The sequence below is a fragment of the Pterocles gutturalis genome, unplaced genomic scaffold, assembly GCF_000699245.1.
Source record: "Pterocles gutturalis isolate BGI_N339 unplaced genomic scaffold, ASM69924v1 scaffold11880, whole genome shotgun sequence".
NCBI classification, from domain to species: Eukaryota; Metazoa; Chordata; class Aves; order Pterocliformes; family Pteroclidae; genus Pterocles; species Pterocles gutturalis.
Genome location: NW_010143487.1, coordinates 9,491 through 35,856, shown reverse-complemented (window position 1 = coordinate 35,856; position 26,366 = coordinate 9,491). Strand labels below are relative to the sequence as shown.

General features: G+C 38.1%; 1 protein-coding gene across 1 annotated transcript; it reads right to left on the bottom strand.

Moving 5' to 3' along the window:
* Window positions 1-24,524, bottom strand: LOC104459398 (dual specificity mitogen-activated protein kinase kinase 1). Its single transcript, XM_010084761.1, has 11 exons — window positions 24,397-24,524; window positions 20,112-20,322; window positions 18,214-18,360; window positions 14,920-14,997; window positions 14,390-14,441; window positions 7,930-8,054; window positions 4,913-5,120; window positions 4,481-4,545; window positions 2,785-2,846; window positions 1,869-1,914; window positions 1-919 (listed from the first exon to the last, which is right to left on the bottom strand). Exons 1-11 carry the CDS (start codon window positions 24,456-24,458, stop codon window positions 806-808), a joined length of 1,170 nt encoding a protein of 389 aa, XP_010083063.1. The 5' UTR covers window positions 24,459-24,524; the 3' UTR covers window positions 1-805.
* Between the last annotated feature and the right edge of the window lie 1,842 nt (window positions 24,525-26,366).

Below are 26,366 nucleotides of genomic sequence, written 5' to 3'. Positions count from 1 at the left end.
TTACTTCATAATATATTTATTAAGAGAATCCATTGCTAAACATCTGAGAGAATAAAACAATAGAGGATCTTCATACACTTCAGACACTAAACACAGCTGTCATGAATCTTTAGGTTAAAAGAAAGCAAATTGCCTGGATCTTTGTCTTGATTCTGTAGGACACTTCCAAGAACTAACTTTTAAAAATCAATTAGAAAGACATACATCACTAAACCCAAGTATGATGATGTTTTAAAAATAAATAGAGAAATATGAACAAGTCTACAATTAGAATACTGCCCTGTACGTTCCAAGAAATACAGAGCTCTTGCCTTCTTTACCTGGAAAGAGAGATCTCTAAACAACAGCAAATCTGGAACCATTAGGCCTAACCTTCAGACGCAGTTTGGCAGCAGCGAAAGCATGCTCGACAGATAGAGTTTTGGAGCATCCCTATCCCTTTTTGCATGGGAGATTAGGTAAGCATGATTGAAGTACCAACGATTTACAAAGAATCTTGATAAAGTTCAAACAAGCTGGGGGTAAACACCCCCAGTGATATTTTTCATTAAGAAAGAATATCCATAATCACTTAAAATCAGCAAGCAGTGTAACTTAAACATCTTACATTTTGGTCAGTAAACAAACGTAATCCAATACAATACCAATTAGTTTATGACAAAATTCAAAACCATTTGGCACATGCTATAAAGACATTCTTCCTTAAGAGGTGAAATACATGTTTGAACAGGTACAAGCTGAGGAAATAGGACCAAAATAGCATTGTTGTTAACAGATGTACAGTACAGGATTTGCTCTTCCACACTCAGACTCCAGCAGCATGTGTGGGTGTGCTCGGTTGGTTAAGGCCTATGGTTGAACAAAGCCACCCCGCAAAATCCACCTCCTCCGCTTCAGATCTCTTAATGAAAGCATGAATCTGAGCAGAGAAGAACAACATTATTATTCAAGCACTCAATCAATCTGTTAAAATAATTCTGAAAACATGAACTACAATAAATCCAGTTTACTTTCAGTATGTAAGGTAGCTATAAAATTTGTCAAACTACCTGAAGTGGCCAGAAGAGCTTTTCTGCAGGATTACTGAAATAACCAGCATATGAAATGTACACATTGCAAAGTATTCCAGAGAAATACTGCCTACCCAGTGCCTGTAGCAGAATACTTACACCACAGTATGCGATAAGGATGTGACTCAGCCACTTGAGATAATACCCTGGAAAATGTCTGCCTGTGCTCAGAAAGGCTTTTTGTAATAGAAAGAGTCTGATTGTACCCTTACTGTACAGCAGGATCAGGGCAGGAATAAGTTCTACTGCAGAAAAAAAAAAATTCCTAGGACTACACTTAAGGGCATGAAAAGATACACTGGAACTGATAAGGTAATTTCATGTAGAAAATATGCAAGATTTGTTTGTGTCTAGTACTTCTACAGATTTCGCAAGACAAAGCTGATGAAAAAAAGCAGCAAATTTAGTGTTTCACAAAAGACTGTAAAAGCGTATTTAACTGGACCATAAGGTATGTGAAGTTTTGTTCGTTCGTTCCCCTTAAACATAATTATCTATATACTTTATTATTGACTTACCCCTTTTGCTAATTAACTTAATGGCATTAGGTCATATACTCGTTGTAATTATCAAATGGCAGACTCCAAAAAACACCAGGTTTGATCTCTTTGACAGGAGTGTATGAAAGCCTGAGGCCCTTTGATCTCAGGATCAGAAAAGCAGCCCCCCAAACTGTCTGAGCTGCTTCTATCAACAGCCACACTCTAGACCAGATGCTCTGATCCTGACCTCAGGCCAGCTGAGGAACCAGCCTGAGTCCAAGAGTGCTCTTAGTTCAAGTTAAGAACTTTCACTTACCATCAGCTGCTTCAAATCAGCTCTCTCAGCAGGATTTTTAATTAAACTAGGAAAACAAAAAGCATTACACAAGTTACACACTATTACCTTTTAAAATAAAGATCAAGTTATATCATGCTGGTATACTGCTTTGGTCTGTCGATCCCATTCTAGATAAAAGCATTAGAAAAGGTAGTGCCTCTCAAACATGGATCTGGGTCTGTAAGCAATTCCTTTCTGTAGGTTTCACAGGTACAGTTTTAGGTATAAAAATCTTGAGTTGTCCAATACTGTTCAGTGGAGGCAGGAGTGAGTGTCTAACACCAAGCTGGAGAGATCAAATTCCCTTTTAAACAAAATCTTAACAATATGAACTACTTTATCCCTCAAGTTTCTTTCACCCAAGTCTTTTCAAGCTCAGAATCAAGCACAGCTATTGTGTTACTGTTCTTCCTTTTGGAAACAGTAAATAAATACATGTAGCTTTTAATAAATAAACTAACTTTTCAAACTGCAATGAACTGCCTCCCTTAGCACTGAATATCCTGGTTCGGTGCAGTTATCACAAAAGTGCAACGGGAAAAGCAAAAAGACAAGAGAATGACTGGTGTGATAAAGATGTCCATTCAGCAAAGCACTGGGAAAGAAAAAAAGCATCTGGAGCTTGCTAAGACTTCTGTATCATACAGAACAGTCACTGCAGAATGCAGCAAAGGTTACCCATAAAAGTCAGTCTCCTCCTTTAGGAGTGTGCTGTATGATCAGAGTCTGTAAGTACTATGGTGTCTCCAATGCCGAGAAAGCACTGATCTAAGCTGCACAGAGAAGCAGAGATCATATCTTAAGGACTCTGATGGCCAAGTTATTGATAGAGTCAGACAGTGGGGCTGATCCCAAATGTGTTCCTTCACAACTTAGCCATAGAGAAAACACTCACCATTTGTTAACAAAATCTTGAAATTCAGAACCAAAAACACCATTGGGAAGTTTTGGAGGTGGCTAAAAAAAAAAATAAATAAAAAGAAATCAGCAGTCATTCAGTGTAATTAATACATGATGATGCACAACATACCCAGGGATCTCTCAATTAGAAGTCCCACACCTGGGTAAAGCTCCAAAGCCCTGGCACTACACCTTCCTTCAAAGCTGAGCTCTGAAACAAATGTTGGGCAGACTTCAGCTTCCATGCATGTGAATAAAGGACATGATGTCGTATGATTTATAAAAGTAAAGATGCTGAGTTTATTACTAATTTTGGTTATTATTCTCACAGATGATAGATTTTCAGGTGTTTCAGAGACAGGTTCTATGGTGTGGGGTGTTTGTTTTGTTTTCTAGACACACCTGAATGCGGTTAACACAGCCTCCAGCTGTCATTAAAGAAGGCTCAGAGCAGCTGGCAGTAATTAGCACTGTCTTATTCTCCTTAATCTGCAGTTTGGGGAAGGGAAGATACCCTGCACGTCATTAGTTCCAAAATCCTTTTGATCTAAATATTTTGTCCAAGGGAATGAGTTTGTTCAGATTCTGAATTCCAAAAGAATTCTGATACAGAAAGAAGAGGCACTACATAAACCTGCGTATCATTGTCTCGTTCCCCATGACATTTGCTATAGGAGCAGAGTTAAATTTTCATTCTTACACCATGGGTCCTGCAAGCACTTACACTTGGGTTATTTATATTTAACAGAGTTGAGATGTGGTCTGCATTCAGTTACTCACTGGTGTACAGACTTTGTTAGCTGTAACAGCTCATGCTGAAGATGGCTTGTGCTACAGCAGGAGGTGGCAGAAGATAATCTTGCCAAATTCTCAAGTACTGCAGCTTTTCAGTTTAAACTGACCTCCTCAGCGATGCTACAAGAGCAGGACCGTAGTGTGTTAAGTAATCCAATGCTAACTCTATTCCAAGAGGCGGTGCTGTCATATTAACGTGTTACATAATATGCAAAATAGGTTTGTAATGTGAGAGGAGGATTGTGCATACAAATGAGGAACAGAAGCAATTTATGAGTACATGTAGAGGAGCAGAAGCAATGCTAGTCTTTGCAGGGACCTAGACACCAACTGTGCTTTTTAAACAGGTTTTTCAGACACATTTTATAATTCGTTCACCTGGAACAATGATGTTATCCAGCTGTTACAAGTGACAGCTAACAGGAACATGCTTTTTTGGTTTATATTGGAAGGACACAAGCAGTGGAGTCATGTGAGTTTCAGCAGCAGTTGTGAAAGTATTTGAAACAAATTACAAATTCTGAAATACCAAACTAGCCTCCCAGCCTAGCTATTTGAAAGATAGAGTATTATAAATTATGTTGTTCATAAGACTAAAACAAATTAGAAAAAAGCCAGTTTTGTATATGCTTGATCATACTGTTTGCTATTAACCGTCCTAACAGGTTATATGACGCAGGTTGGAAAACCCATAAGCCTACTTAAAGGAAGCAGAGAAATGAACTAAAATTTTCCTGGGAACAATTTAAAATCAAGCCAACACACATAATCTCATACTGCAGCAATAAAGGATCAGAAGACCTGGCTTATCCTAACACTAATCCCATATCCCTTCAAATTCTGGAATGCTTTAAAAGTTTGCAACTGTATTAATACAAATGAAAATAGCTGATTACCTCATTGACGATGTAATCAAGAAGTTCAAAGATTGCCATTGGGGGTCTGCTGTCTGGTCCATAGGCTAAGAAGAAATGGTAGAAGTGGAAAATAGAGTGTTACTCCTCCTCTGGTAGAGGTATTTTAAGAAGCTGACAGTCATATATTCTGTTCTTACGTGGTAGGCATCACATCTTAGATACATGAACCATAACAACAGACTGAGATCTTCATGGTGCTCAGGAACAGCTCAGTTACTAACAAAAGGATCTCTGGTTCTGGATTCTCAAACTCTGATACCCCCTTGTAGTTAGACTGAGCCAGGTGCCCAATGCAATCCTGATTTTTTTTAAGTTTAAACCACACTATGCAGATCAATATCAGGTAAGGAAAAACTTTAAGGTGACAGAGAAGAGTATTAGAAAATAATTTAATAGATCGTTGTAACTTACAGCTCACTGGTCGACCAGGTGTTCTTTGCCTAGGCGAGGTCTCGGTGACTGGAGAATCTCCCTCCACTGGGTAGCCAAACATTAATTCAAGCTCCTTAGAGTCAGGAGGAGGAATCGGGTATCTGCCAATAGCCATTTCTACCAGTGACAACCCCATACTCCATATATCTGATTGCACTGAGTAATGAGTTCCCTGTAGTCTTTCCGGCTACCAAAAAAAAAATAGAGGAGACAGTATTGTAACAAGATGGAAAAAAATAACATTCTGCAATAGCCTGGATAAAACAAAGGACAAAACCCCGACTTACTAGTATGACATCTTCCCATGAGTGACTTATTGATCTGTTTCTTTAAGTATCTCATCTAGAGCTCCAGAAGTTCCACAACATTGCATACCACCACTGCAAGTAACTTTGAGACTTTTTAAAAAATGATGCTATTATGTTGCTGGTTTATTTCTTTAGCATAGTATCTAAATGTTGCAACTGTTAACGATGATGGGATAATTAAAAAGCAAGAAAGCAAAACGAGGATGGGCAACTACAGATTACTCATCTGGTTTCCCTCAGAAGCTGTTCTTGTTTTTCTGCTTTGGGAAGGAGAGGGAAGGAGACTTTATTGATTCTACAGGGGTCCAAAAGTGACATGGTGCTCTAGCAACAATCTTGTGGTTTGTGACACTTCTCAGCTGATACCATTCTGATGGCTCCCTATAGCACATTGTAGTTTAGATCCATATTCAAATAATTTCTAATAAACTCTTGAGCTCTATAATCCATTGAAATAATAAAACACAACATACCAATTGAGTGATAAAGTATTACGCAGAGCACAGACCTTTCCTGGAGGTATAATGATTGAAAAATTTATCCAAGATAGGATGACAGACATGTATTCTGCCAGCTCAACCACTCACACATTATAGCCTGACAAACAAAAATGCACTAGGCTTAGATTTTTCTCAGGAAAAAAACAACTGGAGAGGGACAAGCACAAATTCTGAACAGATGATATGCATATGCTAATGTAAGTATTACAAAAATGTATGCAGGTAAGACAGCTAAAAATACATTTTGTATTGTCTTTAGGAGACTTGAACACTGGGAAGATATTTAGGTATGGGATTTTTTGGTCACCTGAATCATTAATAAAACCATATCTGAATATTCCAGTCACACTGCCCCAAAGATCCTCAGTTTTGATCAACGTAGCTGTCTTCTCTTGCTGCCTAAAGAACTAACATATAAAATTAGTCCTTAACTACCTCCTTTTGCTTACTTTCTGCACTTGCTTTATCAGTACTATGTTGAGCACTGATGTACTAAAAATTGCAGAAACCATATTCAACCCACATCATCCTCAGATCCATTTTTACTAAGACTTCTCAAAGAAAATGTTCACTCTGCTTTTGTTCTCTTTTTAAAATCAAGCTCATGCTTTGCCAAAATGGTACAAGATTCTTGCCTGACTATATACATATATTTTTCCAAGATATGCAATGTGAAACATTCTCATAGAATATAAGAATGTAGTATTACTGTGAAGCCTCTTCTGTCTGCCATAAGGGGTCACAGTTTTGTTAAATTAGCTTTGTAACATGTACTGAGATGATGTTTGAGCTTTCTCCAGTGTGTCACCTCAGCTAGTTCCAAAGCCATCTGGATAAACTACACAATCGTTGGACAATGATGCCAAAAAAACAAATATACACAGTAGATTTTCATAAAATGAAAGTGTAAAGGAAGAAGTGAGTGGATGAGAAAAAGCACAGAGCACATGCAGTAGTAGTTATACAACAATAATTAAGATCTAAAAAATTTTTCAAGTTAAGTATCGTTTATTGTACACACCTTTATTTGGAAGAACAGGGTGTTGTCTGGCATGTTTCAAGTAACCCTAGCTGTCATTTGAAAAAGTATGCTAAGGGAAATACTGCAAAAAAAGGTACTTCAAATACTATCAAAAAGAATAAATAAAATCACCATCATGGCTTGGTCTGTGGCATATGGTGACAGAGAGAAAAGCTAGATCTCAGTCTGGCAGAAACAATCAATTGAGGAAAACTGAAGGCAGACAGCACTATGCTCTCATTCCTTCTACTAGAAGAAAAAGGGAAAGCCAGCAGTATATGTCAAGGGCCCAGAAGAGATGGAGCTGTAAATTTTTTTTCTAATTAACAACAGCCCCTATATATATATAGGAACATAAGCCATAGTTTTATTTCAATGTTACCAACATTAAATGACAAAAGAGAACAGTGTCTTTGATGTTGAAATGCAGGTCCCATGCCGAGCAGAAGCAGAATTATTATGGTTTTTTTCCTTTAAATTTAAGCCCACACAGTTTCAATCCTGCAGCAGAGTCTCTGAACGCTCTGATTGTACCAGTTAATTGGTTGCATGCTGAACAAGGTGAGTACATTAGAATAAGAAACCTGGCTCTTCCATTAACTGTGACTTTCACCTAATGCAAAGAGTTCCTCTCAAGAGCAATTTTCAAGGCATTCCTCATACACAGGAACAAAGAGCACCCTGTAAATAGGCTCAGACAGCTGCCCTGGCCTTGTCCACACTAGCCACTCCCATGCTTTCTCTTTCTGCTGCAATTGTGTTAGGTTCAGTCACAACAGTGAGACAGCAGCTTGCCTATGGAAGTGACGGGAGCAAAATGCTGGAGTGGAAAGAGCACACTACTTGAAAGCAAATTATAAATACTCTTTCTTCCCCCAAAGACACATGTATACAAAACCCAAATGCATCAACCACGTGGATTCTGCAATGTAGACGCAACTGCATCTCTTCTGTAGTGTTATAAAATATTCCAAGTTGCTTGGCTTTTCTTGCAACAGTTCTTTCCCCCCCCCACACAATCTGATACGATACTGGAATATTCCAGGAATGCAGGAAGTGCTGAACTACAAACAGCAGTAGTAACAGAGATAGTTGGTTTCTTGTTTGATTACTGGAATTGTGATAACTCTGCCATAGTCAACTGAAAGCTAGAAAATCTGTACTTACAGACATGTAGGAGCGTGTGCCAACAAATGAGTTTGCCATAGAATCTATCAGTTGTCCACTGACACCAAAGTCACAAAGCTTGATTTCACCTCTGGAGTTTACCAAAATGTTAGATGGTTTAACATCTGGAAAAAAATGATTGGATGATTTATAACAGATAAAAAGGGAAATCTGACAATGAAAGTAAACCGAAAGGTGAGAATTACCCTGTGTCTCCCTTTGTTCCCATTCTAACCATGACACAATTCTATCCCTTCTCTGGGAATTCTCAGAGAAGACCTTTTGTTCCCTACTCAGGCCCATTTCACAGGCTCTCTATTTAAATACAGATTAAAAAAATAATTATTTTAAAATTAAAAGTGCAAAAAGTCTGTTAGTTTTAAGTTTATTTCACCCTGTTTCTTGGCTTTCAAATATCAAGTTTTGACATCCACATCCTCCTTACAATGACTAACATTTGAGATGAATTTGAAAGTGTCTGCCAGCGTAACTCCTCTTTAATTATGTCCTTTTGCCTAGAAATAATCAAATAAAGAGACACTATATATATTTATTTTAGAAAAGTCAATGAACTACAGCAGCCACACCATCATCCTTAACTTACGGATGATGTACATAAACATAAATCATCCTATATCAAAACAGTTCTTGGAGGGTGTTCTCGCTGTTCTGGGGTTTTTTTGGAGGGTTTTTTTGGGGGGTAAGGGGTCTTGTTTTTGTTTGTTGTTGCTGAGGTTTTTTTTACAAGCTCTGAAAAAAATTATTCTATTATTGAAATGCTGCATTTAAAATACTTTGAGATTTTTACCTGTCATAGAACCCCCTCAAGATTTTGAATTCACCACTTTTTCTAAATGGAAATTTTAAGGGTCACTGGTAGCTAAGCAACTAATAACAGCTATTTGTGCACGCAAAGGTACAGAGAACAACTGTTTAGTGTTTCTTTTATAGCTGTAAGAAGTTTTTTTACAGTGTCTTGATGCCTAACTGGTCACTACCAATGCATTATCGAGATGAGTAATCAACAGCTCACATTCGCAAAGTAACCTACAGAAAAAAGGGTACTATAAATTGGTTTTGAAGACAGAGACAAGCTCAGGCTATCAGAATTTCACTTTAGACTCTGCTATTCAAGAGTAAATCCAGAAGCCTACACACTGCAGCATATTTTAATTTACTTTTCACTTTTAAACATAAATATATTCCAGGCAGCTTTCATTGCAGCGACTGAGGAACTGACCTTAGCTTGGGGTTTCAATAGAATGTCACTGGGAAGATGATACTAATGCAAGTCCTCGTCACTGGAAAAAAGATCTCCATGCAGAAGGTTATGCCTCACTGAGCAAGATCCATGGAGATTGGAAATGAAGACAAAGCTATATTTTAGGTGTTCCTCCCCCTAGCCCCCTTTGAAAAACAAAACAAAGCTTGAATAAAGTTATCCGCTTTTGGATATTGTGGCTGCATTTTCTGGTTCCTGGCATCACCTTTCTAGGTAACAAACTGTCCAAGCACACTGGCATCTGGTTCGTGATCCTTTGTGTAAACACAAGATCTTCTAGGCTCAGCTACAGGACAGCAAGCCTACAACTTGTCCACTTAGCTTGGAGGGAGCATCAGCCCACAGAAAACCCACACAGTGATCTAACACAAACTACTCCCTGGTCTTAACACAGGAGTTATGCCTGCGTGCATCTTCCTTCTACCACTTGACCTAAGAGTTTAAAATTCCAGCAGGAAAAAAAAACAACAAACCAATCAAACAAAAAGCACCAAGCCAAGCAGACACTGGTGCAGTATAGCAGGCAGCAGAGATTAGAGATTCCCAGCTACACAGGAATCTTCACCTAAAATTCTGTGTAAAAGCAAGATGGAAAAACGATGTTTGCAAAATACATCGGAAATGCTGCAGAGCCTGAACAAATTATAGATACGGCCTTTAGATTTGTACTGCTTATCTGTGCACATCTACTAGTTCAATTCAGAACAAAGACATAAATCCTCACTTATCTCTACAGCTCATGAATACTTCATGTTCATAATTAAATGGCAAAAAACAACATTAGCATTCCACTGTCAGTGAACCAAACAACATTCTCTTTATAACCATCTTACATGCTCTAGAATCCACCAGGTCTTTTGAAGCTTTTACCTTCAGTGTTTCTCTAGCTGATAATCCCACACTGTACCTTTCTTACAGTAGCACAGCAAACCACGCCTCCTCACTGGAGTTTATATAAAGCTTGCTTTTCCCTGAGCATTTTAATTTTCCTAGCAAGGCGCCCAGTGTGATCAGAGGGTGATGTCTGGAACGCTGCTGTTTTTCCACCGCTCTAAATGTAGCACGCTATCCTATTTTAACTCCAGAGTGTCTGGGCACTTCAGCAGTTTCTCTGGAAACCAGAGACTTGTACTGCCAACTAGAACAAGAATGCCAAGGCATCCTTCAAAATGTATGCTGTAACTTTTAAAGAAAAAGAAAAGACATTTCATGTACCATCCCAGAAAACTCAGAAACAGAGCTGTGCCATTCCAGAGAATAGTCCTTCCCCAGTCCAGAGGGATGGATACATGACACTGAAAGGGAGATTGTTAATACAAAGAAGTTTATGGCATTTACAGGATGTTTTGTCATCTCTGTAGGAGGTATGCCTCCTCTGCCTGAGCCCTGCTCTCCCCCCACACACAAACCTAGTTCATTCTGAAAGAAAGGTGGCCTGGATGTTATCATAATACCAAAGGGCAAGAATTGCTTTTGTACAGGAGTTACTGAGTGGCCAGATGCTTGAGAATGTATTTGTCTTGTAACACATTGATATCTTCCAATCAATTTACATTTCCCAAGGCAGGATCTCATGAGAATAATCTAGGAACTAACACTCCAGAACATACCACTGATGGCATCCCTGCTGCGTGGCACCTCCTACTCTGGAGCTGCTGGCTGCAACTGGAGTGCAGAAATCTCACAAAGCACTTTCTATGGAAAAAGAGACTTTCCAGAGAGAAATGACACTCCAGACTGTGCTCAAAAAGAACTAAACTTATGTTCTGATTAGCTTCTAGGATTTTTATTTATCCAGAGACAAAACAGAGCAAAAAAAAAAGTGTGTGTGTCTTAATAAACTGCAGCAATATACTTCGTAATTAGTACAGGACATTTAGTGCCTTCTGGTATTAAACACAAAGGTAAACTGGGCTGTAGAAGGAGCATTTTGTCCACCATTCCCTGTTACAAATATCTTTATTTAACAGAATAGGAAATATTATGAAAATATCTACCCTAGCCAGGCTCCTTGCCCCTTCCTTTTCTGTGCCTGCTTTGTATCCCAACAGCTTGTCTTTCAGGAGTTCTGCAACTTCTGTCATGTTATTTCAGAGAGGACCACAACAAAGCATGGCAGTCCAGATGAGCTAACAGTCTATAAAAAGACTATTTTCCATTCCTCCCTTAATAAGCCCTAATGACATCTTCCTTGAGCTGTCTGTAATGACAAGTGAATACCTCTCCCCAGAGGTCACAGTTAGTTCAGCATGTCTGTGCGTGGAAGCAGTTTAAGCTGAACCTCACGCTGAGCAGCTACCACATTCCAAGGGTTTTCCCAGTATAACATGATGCCATTCTTACACTACAGACCTGGCTTCATTTTGAATTCAACTAGGTAGCATCCTTAACCCCAGGCCATGTGACTCCAAGAGTTCTTAACACATAAGAAATTAAAAAAGTCTAAGGAAGAAAATAAAATTATAATGTAAGCAGCTTTTTTTTTTTTTTTTAATTACAAAAAAAGCCAAGCACCTAATATGTCAAAGAGCAGAGAAGTCAACACATTTAAAATGGTGTTCTTGCATTTGGAGACATGTTTAACATTCAGACGTACATTAACTAAGCACGTTCTGACAACACTAAACCCTACTGACAACATTTCAGCCTACATATTTTTCATGTATTACATTTTTTCCACATGCCAGTCCTTCCATAATCACAGAGTACTACACAACAGTACAGCCAGCAGACAGCTGAGCATCAGTCAACCTCCAGAAGAGGACTTCACACTGCAGGAGAGCATCTTGCTCATAAACCCGACACGCAGGAAGCTGAACCAGGGCCCTCCTCAACTAAGATGAGAAGCTGTAACAGCTCAGCCTAGTGTGCCAGCTTGACACAAGGTCCAACGTACATATAAAGGGTCTACACATAACGCACAAAAGGCACCCTGTAAAACCGAGACTGGTGGAGAGTATCGAAGATAGGAGCTAGCAAATTTGGCTCCGTATGTTAAGGGATGGAAATATTCTTCTGACTGGTTTTCCTCTTAGCTGTTAGCACTAGTTATCATCAACTTTTAAAGTGTTGTTTTAGCTCCCAGTTTATCAGACATCACAGATTTCAATGAGAGCTTCTGCAAAAAGTGTATAAGGTCATGTATTCCTGATGATGTCAGAGTACACAGCATGACAACTGAGCTGAAAAAAGTTTAAAAAAACCACCACAATTTGTACATGGAATTTTACACTGCTGGGCACATTCAATGCAGCAACATTGGAAGCGACGCAGAAGAGGAACTTTTGTTGGTCCATGCACTTAAAGTGTAATCTCCGATATAGCCAACACTGCGAGGCTAAGCTGCACCTAAACAAGATCAGATGGCCTTTATTCTGGATTTACCAGATTGTAAAACTGGAAAAAGAAAAAAAGGCACTCTCGGAAGCCAGCTGAGAAAGAACAACCTAAGGAGTCGCCCTTATGCTCTGAACAGAGACAAATTACTTTGCAACTACCATCAGAAATCTTTACAGAGTCTACCTCCAGCCTTCCTTCTCCAGAAGAGAGCTATATTTGATCATTAAAAAAAAAAACAAAACAAAAAAACCAAAACAGAAACATGTAATAACCACAGTCTACTTCATGTGTAAGGTGATCCTACAGACTGTGTAAACTAGAGTTGCTAATTACATTTGTTGGCCAGACCAAAAAGAGTAAACTCAGACATATTAGTGTCTGATGAAGATATTTTTATAATCTGAAGACTGATTTCATATGGTACACCACTCACCGAACAGTTGGCATGCTTTAGACATATTGCACGATCACTGCAATGAATAGTGCCACTCAAACAACAACATTAAGTGCTCCATCTCCAGTTTTCTATTTACACTCACGTCAGCAATAACAGAATTTATTACTTTACCATATCAAGTGTCGTTTTTGTTTAACGGAACATGCAACAGATTAATGACAGAGCTGGATTTTAAACAAGACAACTATAAACTGAAAATAAGGCAGTGCATTTATTTAACAGTAAAGTAACTAAAGGGTCCAGGAGCGTAGAAGCAAAACTCTCACTTTACATAGCTTCACCAGGTTTAAAAATCATTTAGGTATAAAAAAAACACGCAATTCTGGATGATAGATGGCTCTAAATAGCATGTGAATGTAAGGCAGCTGGTACAAATAGTGGCTCTTCGAAAGGTTTTAACAGCATTAATCACTGAATTGTCAAATTAATTTTAGGTCAGAGGTTTTAATTGTGAATCTCTACAAAGATTTTGTTGTCACCCTTAATAGATATGTTGCTAACAAAAGACTAGCAGTTGCAACGAAGAAACAGATACAGTGGGACAATGCTTTTTCAATATAGTTTTCTATAGAGTTAATTATGGCATTAGAAAACCTCATTCATAGCTATCCTACCTTAGCTGTCTTCTGCTTCTTTTTCTCTTAACTGAGTACAGGAATGGAAACTACATTAAGAGCTTACCTCTGTACAAGCTGCCCCATTTCAAGTGCTGACATTTCTAAGAAAGATACTGTCCACGACTATGCTAGACAGGTCTACACTGCAGCCACCCCAGGCAATAGTTAACTTGACCCAAGTGCCACTGCTGCAGCTAGAGATGTTCGAGACCTTCGGTGCATAGCACTGTCCAAGACTACAGCCTCTGCTTCTGTGCTTGTGTTTACCTAGAAGTTTATCATGTACTTTGTGTTGAAAAAGTGTTCCTCTCTTCCCAGAAAATACAGGAAGACTTATTCGTATTTAAGGGAAACAGAGATTGAACCACTCAAGTCCTTCAACGCATTCTTATCTTCACTGCAAAGGGAGTTCTTCTGGTTCTTCACAGCTTCAGGGCATACTCCCAGCCAGCCCAGTCACTCTGGCAGCAAGCAGTTTCAAACACAGACAGAAATTCTGTGTGCACACATAATACATGCACACCAGGGGTTAAGCATGGATTAAAAACCCAGACAAACTGCAGTAAAATAACAGAAGTTGAAGATACATAGTATCTTAGTCACAGTAAGAGATCTGGATTAAAAAGTCTGCCTTACACTACCCAAGAAAAACCCTCTGAACCAAAGTCATATTGAACCATAAAGAACCAGTCACAGAAAAAGCATGTATTTTAACTTGAATTAAAATTATATTCAAGAAGCTACAAAGTAAAAATTGTATCTCACCTCTGTGCATTATTTTATGCTTTTCTCTCAAATATGTGAGTCCTTTTATTACCTAAAGACAAAATAAAAAAAATTCAATTTATGAAAAAGAAGAGATAACTGCATGCTTTGTCTGCACAAGAACTCCAACTGAACACAACATAACAGAAATTCCAAAACATAATCACTGCAAATCAATATTTTGTTTTAATTTGTACACTAGAAAAACAGAGTCAACCAAACCTTTACTGAAAGTTTTGCATACAGAGCTTGTTGCACAATAGATACGAAAAAAAAAAAATTTAATGAAGCATTAATTCTGTTCTTATTCAGAAGCACCAGCTGATAGAAAAACAGAAAATCAAAGCAAACACCTTAGAATGTGCTACACATTCCAATGTTCTGAGCTACGAAATAATTACACGTACAAAGGAGAGCTTTTTAAAGGAAAGCACCACACTTAAAAATCTGGTAACATTTCTCTCACACAACCTTCAGTCCTGAAGCACACGCATTCACTTCCAGTTTTTGAGAGTGACGAACACGCTTACCGCAATGCTAACTTTGCCCAGTATCTGCTCTGGAATTCTTCCAGCCTTTTTCAGTACTTGATCCAAGGAGCCGCCATCCTAATAATAAATGTTTGAATAGTCATACTTCAATCAAATTACTCTAAAACATTTTAAACAGGACTGTAGTCTGAAGCTTAAATTTGTCAAGAAAAATAGTGTTGCTTTTCATGTTTGATTTAACGTTGTTATGGTGTATATCTGAAAAAAAAATCACTAAATCACTACTAGTATTTAGTCAGTTTAATGTTTATTGTAAACAAACATTTGGCCACTAACAACATCCACTCAAATAAACACTTCACACAATGATCTTCCATACTAATATTTCCATGGTTTGGATCTTGTTAAGGAAGTACTGTCCACAAATAGCTACCAACCAAGCATTAGGAATTCTACAGATTTCTGTAGCTTTCAGTCCAATGCAATAACATGCATTTTTTTCTTGTCACAGCCTTTTCATGATGCTTTCTCCCTCTCCAAAAACAAGAGGAGGACTGAGACAGCACAGCAGATTTTATGATCCTGATTATGGGGATGAAAATTCATCACACTAGTTGGATGAGGCTTTGAGCAACCTGGGCCAGGGGAAGGTGTCCCTGCCTGTGGCAAGGGGCTGGAACTCGATGATCTTGAAGGTCCCTTCCAACCCAAACCATTCTGTGATTCTATGATAATATGGTGTCTGCTAGTGACACCCACGATCATAATTAAACCCAGATCCCTGTTCCCCAGAGAAAATTGGCTTCTGTTAGTTCTGCACATCCAGGGTGCCACTATCAGCTTCCAAGGATGGCGGTTTGATGTGGCACAGCTCTCAAAGAACCAAAATAAGAAGAAATGTTTTTACAGTTTCATGGTAAGTAACAGTCTCGTTAATCTTATTAGGTTAAATAAATTGAATGCATGCACACACACCCTCAGGAAAGTCAAATATATTCCACTGTTGCTAAGAGCTTTTGAGAAGGAAAACTGTAAAAAAAGTGCTATTTATTTTTAGCAACTGATTCAACAGTATGCTTGTGCATTAAGTTCTAGATTCTCTAGAATAGACAATACACAATCAAAGAAGAAATTAGAAAGTTATCTCTCAAATTAAAAGAAAAGTATCTTGTTGTCCAGATCAGCATTTATCTCCCAGTACTCAAGACAAAAAATACAACTTGAGAAGGTAATTGCCTTCTGCCTTAACCTATCCTTTAGAATTTTCATCACCATTTACACGTGGTAAGGAGAAACGCTAGAACGCAAAGTTTCATTATTTGAGGACTACAGTCTAAAACTCTTTTGAGAGGGAAGGTATATAAATACTTATTTGATAATGTATTTTAATAAAAAAACACACCCACATACACCACACGATTAAAAATACACCAACAGAAAAAAATGTCTATATAAATCTCTTGTATAACCAGTCTGCATTTCTGGACAGCTGTATCTGCTGAGACATCAGTATATTAACAAAGATTTCATACAGAAGAAAAGCCATTTCCCGCCCCCCCCCTCCGTCAGGACTAGCTCCTGGAAGAGGCTGAATACAACTCAATCGCCTAGTGTTGGCTGCAACCTTCAGTGTCTTTCAGGAGCAGACTCCAATCCTCTGCCCATTAAATACCTGCTGCTAAGCAAAGTTATACATTGATTTTGAATTTATGTACCTAAAAATATCACACACTCAAATCTTCAAGTTCCATGCCTTTTCCACCTCCAACTTTTTGTTCATATTCATCCTTCTGTTTTGTAACTCACTGCTAAAAATAAGAATTTTGATTGGCAGTAACCAAAATAAAGATATGTATAAAAAAAGACAATGGAGATTCTCATCTAATCTTTTATCCAAAAGGAGACCAAAAACTTCCACCTAATGGCCAACAGCTTAATGGCTTAATTACGACTACATTTTAAATAAGCCACGTTCTCTTTCTATTTCATATCTTATTGATCAATTGTTCTGTGTAAAATCTTGTATCCAGTCCGACTCAGATTCAGCACTGAAACATCAGATTTCACACTGCTTTCTCTTAAATTGAAGCAATGTCTCCTGTCAGAAATATCATTCCCTGCTTCGTAACTTGCGAATCCTGAATGCTCCTGTTGATTTTTTATTGACAAATAAATTGAGACTCTTCAGACCTTTTATTTCCACACGTAATTACATACACCACCACCCCTCTTTTGGCACATGTCAGCACGCACACTCTTTTAGCAACTGCAGATGTGCACACTTGTAACATTTAATAACACAGTCCCAAACAATGCCCAGAGTAATTTTTAACATCTATTTTCCTATTCTCATCATTCTTTTCAATTTTGAGAAACTAGCTTCTTTATAATTCCCAGTAGTCGTTTGTATTTTGGAGTATGCACACCTTCTACTTGGCTAGCACATGCGTAAAAACTGGATCATGATCACTCGTTCCTAGGCAACCATCGATCCCTTCTAAAAATTTCCGTAAGAGAAGACCAGAAAGAATTAAAACAATTACATGTACTTTCCAGAAAAAAAAAAAAAAGGTTTCTCTCCAAAGGAACAGCTTTTTCAAGGGAAAAAAAAAAAAAAGTCTTCAGATTTATTGTATTTCATATTGTTAAAAACATCCTCTACTACGCAAACGAGGCAAAACTCTGAACTTTAATTACAGAAAATGTACTTTTAGTGTTTAGCTCCATACGGGTAGAGAAAGGCAAACAGATGTCGAGAAGAATGTGTACTTTTCTATTAAAATGAAACACAGTTAAAAAATAATTTTGGCATTAAAAAAGTTGTATAAGATCCTTCTGGATTTGTTCACTTCCTGGGCACTATTGTTTGCTTTTTCTGTAAAATTTGAAAAAAGGAGACAAAGTATTAAATAAGAACAAACTAGATTGTCATTATCATAGCTACTAAGGACTACACAGCTGTAGCACTGGAGGGATCTGGCCCATTCTGCATAAAACCAAAACTAAACCCAAGAAACAGAACAAGTGCCCAAGTAGCAGAATTGGGTAAATATTTTTAAATTAAACAAAAAGAGCCATGGATAAAGGAGAAGCAACGGGGGGTTACATTTTGTACAGCTTTGACTCCTACACAAGAGCAGATAGTGGAGAAGGGGATAAAACAGATGACATCAATTCCAACTTCAGATTTGCAGAGTAAATCCAAAACACAGTATTTGATTCTTTATTCAAGCAGGAAGGTCTGCTTCATTAACTTAAGTCCTGTTGACACTCAGGTTTTACATTAATTGTCTGTTAATAACTTCCAGCTAAGACAGATTTAAATGTACTTACCATATGTTCCATGCAAATGCTGATTTCTCCATCACTGTAAAAAGCTCCATAAAAGCCCACTATGTATGGAGAGTTGCACTCGTGGAGAACTTGCAGCTCACGAATGATCTGGTTTCGAATAGCCGGCTTGATCTCCAGATGAATTAACTGTAAAATAATCCACTCTTCACTATTTTCTTAGTGGCAAAGAGCCCTTCAGAAGGAACAGGTTGTTCAGAGAGGTTTTCAACACCTATCTGGATCAGGCCCTGAGCAGCCTGCTCTGATCTTGTAGCTGACTCTGCTTTCAGCAGGCATTGGACTCCATGACCTCCTGAGGCCCCTTCCAGCCAGAATTTCTTTTAAACTTAACTGCAAAATAATCCATCCTTATTTTCTTAGTGGTAAAGGGAAAAGAAAACACTACAATACAGCATAAGAAAGTTGAAATATCAGCACCCACAAAAGGGGGCATTTCCATCTTTTTTTCACAAAATCTTTCTCCGTCAGAAACTTCTTGTTCCAGCACATTTTCTTCAGTTATTTTTTTTTTTTATGGATAGTTCAGAAACTGAAGATCTTTATGTTGAAGAAAAGCCATCAACAAATGTCTAAAGGAAATGTGTCAAAGATATACTGACTCAGAAGCAGCTGCTGAAAAATATCTGCACAGGTGTTTGTAAAGCTTACTGAAAAGAATGAGCTGAACCTCGAACTAAAAACTCCCCAAATCAAATCTAAATCTAAAGGGGAGAATACATAAAATACTTTGTTCCACTAGACTGTTTCTCTCATACAATACAAGAAGAGTTATTTATTTAGTGAAAGAGAAGATTAAGAGACATTATGGAAATCAAGTTTCAGTCAATATACGGAAGAAAAATTGCAGTTCAGCAAACATCTCAGTTGCATCAAATATTAATGAATTTGGGCAAAATTTCCTGTTAAACCCACAGTAGGTGGAAAAGAAAAAAAAACAATTAAATTGATTTAGTTCAAGAAAACCTCAGTGATCTGTCTATTTTGTAATTCTCACACTTAAAAAGTAGGCATTTTTCTTTGCTTCTCCTCAAACTGTCAGTGTTCTGAGCGTGGTTTATTCTTGAAGTCAGTACACACACATTTTCCTTTAGTTTTGCTAAAGATAACAGTGTATTCTTCTTAAAGAAATACCTGAAGTCTTTCAACTTCTCATTTAAAAGAAAGAAGAACTTCTGTTAAAATAAGAAAGTCTCAGTTCTCTTACAAACTACACCACAACTGCTATTGTCTGTAAAGCAGAAAGCTGAATCACTGAAAAATACTCTCACCAGAAGTACCTTTTTGCACAGAAGCCACCTGCACCGCAGGATGAAACTATAAAACAGAGATGTCACTGTACTCCAATCCATTCCCTCATTCTCAGTTTTTTGAGTTCTAATTTTTTCCAGTACCATCCAGAGGCTCTTTTCCAGTGTGCAGTTGTGAAGGAAGATCTTAGGACAGGTGATACTTCTTCCATTCCTCTAAACTTACAGCCCAGGACACAGGACATCATCACTTTTCCCTAACCTATACCTTTCAGTAACCTCTTTTAGGCCTTCTACTCATTAGTGAGATTACCACATTTTCTCTGAAAGATATACCCCTCTTAAGAGATCGTATTTGTCAAAAAGGGAATAAAAATATTAAAAAAAGGGAGAATGAATGCCTGTCCTTTCATTACTAATACATGGGATGTATTTCTGAAAATCTGGGAAGTTCAGGATAACCTTTCCTACATTTTGAAATACATCAACTTCTCTGAACATTGGCATTAAACAGCCTTTTTTCTGTGCGTCAACACCACATATGTGTCTAAATAAAGTCACTATGTTTCATCAGAGACAACTTCCTTAATAAAAAGTCATCCCTAAGTTCCTGTTTTTTCAGGCACTCACCTTTCTTGCCATTATGAGACCAGAAGGCTTGTGAGATACTTTGAAGACCACACCACCATTTCCTGCTCCCAGCTCACTGATCTTCTCAAAGTCATCATCCTTCAGCTCTCCGACTTTTTGTTTCTGGGTAAGGAAAGCTTCAAGGCGCTTTCGTTGCTGCTCATCCAACTCTAGTTCTTCCAGCTTCTTCTGAAGTGCTTCCAAATTTGTCCTGTACAGCAAAGAACAGCTCGGTTATTAAGCTGTTTGAGCTTACCCAGCAGTATTGCAAGAGGAAGAGCAACAGAGCATTGAGGTCAGATATCAAATCCCCTACATTTTTGCACCTGCATACACTATTTCGAAGGACCTGACTTGTACAGTCATCCCATGAGACACACATACTATTGGAACTCTGATTTAAGTAAACAGCATTTCATTCCAGACAAAACAAACACAAACAGATGATACCCAGTTTCCCCATCTTTGAGGTTCTGCCCAAATTCATGCATGTCAAGTTTCACGACCTACAGGAGTGGCTTAATGACCCAGCATTTACGATCAGAGATCTCATGAATCACAGCACATCACTCCACACTATTTTTAGTTTCACATTTTCAAGGAATGTGTTGCATCTCCTACAGAGTTTGTTTAGATGTTTTATCTACTGATTTTCACATAACTATGTAACTAATAATCCATTCAGAAGCTTCTTATTTAGACATCAGTAAAAAGTTATCAAGCACAGCCAAACAAACATGCGTTAAAAACACAGCCACTGGAAACACAAAAGTTTTTTTTGTTTCTTTGTTTAACTGGGAAAAAGAAACAGCCCAAAGGTTCCAAGCTTAATTTTTCTTTTGTTTAAGGGCTTATCTACTAGAAATCTTGGTTTAACATCATGAAGCAATACAAAATAGAAACACAAAACTTTAAACAGTAGTTACATTTGTGACTACAGACAGAAGTTCAGCTTCCCAGGAAGTTTATTTTTTAAGAACTTCACTTGAGATCCTATGAAAATGCTTCATTCCAATAATATGACAAGTTAAAAGCTCATTTAAAATTTCCCACTTCCAACTGCAACAGTAAGCTGCTGCAAGAGTAAATATTTAAACAGCAAATATCTTTTTTGCTTAGCCAAATTTAATGCAATGTTCCCAAGGAATACAGTGCTGCTAGGTTGAAAAACTTGAGGAACAGCATCTACTTCTTCAGAGGCTAAAGCACTTCTCAATAAAAAAAAAATAAATTCACCAGTAATCAAGAAAGCTATTTTATTTGTCACTTCATAGAACATCCACTTTGAAAACATGCTGTACAAAGTGACATTTCTCTGAATGTCCAGTGAGGTGCTGGTCAGTTAAGAAGATACAAGGTTGATTGTCCAAGAATCAACAACAAATAACCTGCCGACTCAATGGAAAGACAGAATTATAGGATGAAACCCTCAACTCCTTCTTTAGTGAGCCTGCACTTCCAGGCAGGATAACAATCTTGGTTTGACTGTACGTGAGGTTCAATAAAAACAATATAAATTGTATATATAAAGGCAAATAAAAACAATATAAATATTCAAAGCTCTTCCTTACTACACAATCACTCTGAACCTTTAAGCAATTATGCACTCCTGCGTCATTTATCAGTTTAAATGTGTCACACAGGATGCAATTGCTAAGATAACTTAGGAAGTGATAATGCTCAGAAGGGCTAAACAGAGGAAACAGAAGGAGACTTTCGATGGAAAGGCGAGTTCTGCTCAGTCTATTATTTGGACACTTTAGCAGTTCAAGCACAAAATTACCACACAACACTTATGAGCAAGTTTCACAAAACACTCACCCCGAGCAAATGTAATTTGGCAATGCTGCTTAAAACCAGAACAGCCTTACACAGTAAATTTTGACGTACTTATTCCACTGTAGTTATACTACCGTAACTGTCTCTTAGTATAAAAATAATTTTGTTCTGGTGCAGATACTTCATTTTCAGGCTATCCCACAAAGAGAAACATACTCTTATTTCTGTCCTCATACCATGCTTTATACCAGTATAATCCTACTAGAATATAATCATACAACAAATATCCTGCAGGACACACCATGAGAAATTTCACTGTAGAAAAGCATGGCTTATAGGAACATTCCAGTTAATCTGATTTACAGACTCTGTTTTAAAGATGAACCATTAATAGACTCAGTTTTGAAATCTAATTTCATAAATGTAAGACAGAAAGCAAATGAATCACTGGATTTTTTTTCTCCCTCAAGTGTGCCCAGTAGAGGAAACAAATGCCAGCCTGAAGTCAAAGTCCTGCGTGCCTTTTCTAGAACGCAGCCGAACCAGCTCTCCTTACACTATGAACACAAGATAAAAATTGGAGCAAAGTTAAGCATCCCTTACCATCCTACAATAAACTCTGGAACAACGAATGCTGGATGCAAACTCTGTATTTTGCCCTAGAAGATGACTGCTGTGAGAAGACAACTTGTTTTCAAACAGCACAGCACTCAGATACACTCCCCACATCAGACTGCCTGCGGTTGGTGAGGAGGTGAAGCGCTCCGGTCAGTGACATACAGGGAACACGCTGCCTGCTTGCTCAGGTGGTTTGCTCTCGTAGCAGCCTTCAACAGCAAGCTTTCTGCACACACTTGACAGATACACAAACTCTATTTTTTACTGAGCAATATGTTAAACATTGGGATTTTTAGGAAATACAGATTATTTTTTGTTCTATAAAACCCTACACAAGTAGAAATGGAAGAACAGAGATCCCTGCTATTTTTGGGGCTGCTTACCAAGACAGCATCCTTCAAATATTTCTTTATATTAGAAGCAGATCAACTTTATAGTTCACATTCAGTCACTAAAAATCAAACTTTTACCTGCCTTTTATCTGCTTCTACACCGTGCTTTTACCAAAATCACGACTGCCCAGAAAATACGGCCTACAAAACATTAAACCAGTGAGACAGCTTTACTGGATGCAACTTCTGCTCATTTGGAAAAATAAAGAAACTAGAGGCACAAACAGGATGCAGCAAGGCTTTTCTTGCTCTGTTTTGAAGAAAACAACTACTCAGTTTTTTTCTCTCAAGCAGAAGGGGTTTTCTGGGTTTGGAGACAACAGAGATGCTCGAGCACACGACTTGGAGCAGACAAAATGCCAGTGTCATGAAACAAAACACTTGGTAGCGCTGATGCTTTAGTAACAAAAAAATTGCTAGGATAGCTTATCACATCTATATTAGCTTAATTTGTGTGTATAAAGTTTTGGGGATTTGGGGTTTTTTTTTGGTGTGGGTTTGATTTTTTTTACATTGTTTATTTCAATCTTGATAAACTTGGCATTCACTTAAAATACAGTCATTTCCTTGCTTGAAAGTATAAATTATTGTTGGGGTCCTTGCTCAAACAACAGTCAGAAGATTCTAAAGGCTGTTCATAAACGGAAAAGTATTGGTCCCATGAATCTCAGCACATCAGGTTTCTCCACCTTGAATGTGGCCCACCAGCAAAGTTACCAGAATGTTCTAACGGTAAAGCCTTCACTACTCGCAGTTACGTGCAAGACAACGACAGCAATGAAGTTCTCAGATCTTACTTGAATTTTTCAGGGCCAATTCTGTAACTGAAAAGTAAATTACTCTGAAGACTTTTGTGAAAGATATTAACCCAACAAATGCATTGTCAGAATTACTGTTCAGAATATAACTACAAGCAACATCTCCAGTTATTTTTACATTAATTGAATGACAGACATCAGGACATAATTGAATTTTTCTCATTATGGTCCTTTGCTTGAAGCACTAAATGCTAATCAATTTCAGATGTAAACAGATAAATTAAAAAAAAATATTTGTGCCATTAAAATTGTTGGTGGTAATCTACTCTCAGTATTTCTAGGAGGCAGAACTTCCATAGTTTCTGTTTTGAACTTGAACTACTGTATTAATACTACCCCCTGACCCGTAACCATGACTGTTATCCGGACCCTCACCACACAGGAGCATCTCAGACACACTGCAATGCAAAGCACGTACAGAAACAGGTGGATAAGCAAACCATTGCAAATTAAGTTTTACAAATGAAGCTAAACCAACACGTACAAAATACAGAGGAGGGAATACTTAAGTCAGTATCGCTAGGAATCACAAAAATGTTAAGGAAGCCTTGGTAGCTAAAAGTAGCAGTGTGCTAACACACGAATGTCAGCCTACAGAAGGAGCACTAGTAGTTACTTAATCTTATATAAAACTTTTATTCAGAGACAAAGATTCCCATTAAAATTCATCACCATTACCTGCTGCAGTCTTGGAGTTGTTTTTTCACTGTCACAGTGCTACGCCTTTGCCAGAGTTCCATCAAAGCAGGAAATCAAACCACCTCAGTGCTTCACTGTTCCAAGCACTACTCTAAAGCAACAGGTTAACATTTAATTTATTGCTATCGGTTTTAAAGCCAAGCACATACTATTTAAGAATCCAGCTTTTGTAATGTGATCATCTGAATGAAGCCACAGGGAGGTTAGTGCCATTTTCTCTAATCGTTAAAGAAACAGTATAATCCCTATCAATAGACATATTCTTACTCAGCTAGCTGAAACAGGTAAATACATTGTGTAGCCAGCAGACAATACCACTGTAGAAAGCATAGTGTCTTAACCGCTGGACTTCAGGTAGGAGCAGGTAGGATCCTTCCTATTAAGTCAACATTACTTCTTCCTTTTGTACTGAAGGAAGTACTGACAGTGCAGTGTCCTTCTAGTCATGCAGCACTTCTGTAACCTCAAAAGTTGAAAAAACGCAGAACAGACCTTAATCAGAGTGCAATCTCCTACTAAATACACACAACCACAACCCACCCCCAAAATCAACAACCCTCTGGTGCACACAGAGACAATTCACCTGTACTCCTGGCTACTTACACTTTGCAAAAATCTCCATTTTGGAGGCCAGAAGACAACTGCCATCTGACACCCCAGGGGAACCCACATCCACCCCTTCTGCACTCAGTTCGTGGAGGACCACAGAGGTAGGAAAGGTTTTCCAAGGAGAATCACATGGGATGTTGGAAGCTTTTCAGACTCAAGGCTACCTCACCCATATGGGAGCTCATCCAACAGCTTCCGAATTGTCTGATCTATCCCAGTATCCCACCTCCCAACAACGTCCAAAACCAGATGATTAGAAAAAGGAAAGTAAGTGCACAACACCTCTCATTACTTCTGGACTACATGTTCTGTTCTCTACTTCCCAGAGATGCACATGGCTTCATCCACAAACTCCTGAACAGACAAGATGTGTTGCAAATACCATCACTTCAGCAGGTTACCACGTCACTTTTTGAGCCTATCATAGTGTGTTCCCTTAAGGTTTGGTTGGGGGTTTTGGGGTTTTTGTTCTGTATTTTTTTCCCCCCCCCAAACTTCCTTTTTAAACCCTCCCAGTCTATTACCACTGTAAACATGCGTATCACACACAGGTGGGCACTGTAAGCACCTATTAGTGTTACAGGATACTGAACAACTCTGTTCCCTTGCTCTCATTTCCTACACACAGGTTTGGCAGGGAGGAACAACAGGCTCTGCAGAGTGTTCTTGCCCTGTGTAAAAAGATGGGCAGAAGGCAAAGATTTCTCAGCTCATGCTTTTGGAGGCAGCCACCCCAGCACTGAAGAAAGCACTCCTAGAAGAGATATATTAAACATTTTAGAGCATACTTGCTCTCTTTGAACCACTAATGAGAAATGGTGCTTTTTTAGTCTGCTAGTACATAATGTCATAAAAACAGAAGAGAAATCCTTACTCTTAATTCATACTAATAATATTCCAAATCCTTGAGAACTTTTTTTAATTCATGTTAGCAATAAGTTAGTTATATACCCAACCCTAAAGGCTACTTTAAAGCTGTACTCAACCCTGAAGTCTACTTTATAGAGACACATAAAATGTGCAGGAAAAAAGTCTTTAACAGTCATCTGTCAAATAGTTGTTCAAAGTTATTACTATCAGTTTTGCAAGCTGAACAATTAGTATGAGTGAAAGCATAAAGAAGTACATTCACTTTCAGATGTACGGTCACACGAGGATACAGGCTTGGGAGCTGTTTTCCAGAACAGTGACAGTAATGCTTTCCCCAAGCCTACACAACTGTCAATTCCAAGAAGAAAGTAGACAGCTCACTACATTATTTCCATGAACAACCTCAATCAGGGAGCCGAAATAAAGTATTAGGAACATGAAGACATTCTGCAGTTTTGAAAGACAGACTA

Coding starts and splice junctions, on each gene's coding strand:
- LOC104459398 (XM_010084761.1), bottom strand. CDS start 24,458: ATGGAACTCTGGCAAAGGCGTAGCACTGTGACAGTGAAAAAACAACTC. Junction 18,361..20,111: donor GTCTCATAATGGCAAGAAAG/GTGAGTGCCTGA, acceptor ATTATTTTACAG/TTAATTCATCTGGAGATCAA. Junction 920..1,868: donor CTGATTTGAAGCAGCTGATG/GTAAGTGAAAGT, acceptor TTCTCTGCTCAG/ATTCATGCTTTCATTAAGAG.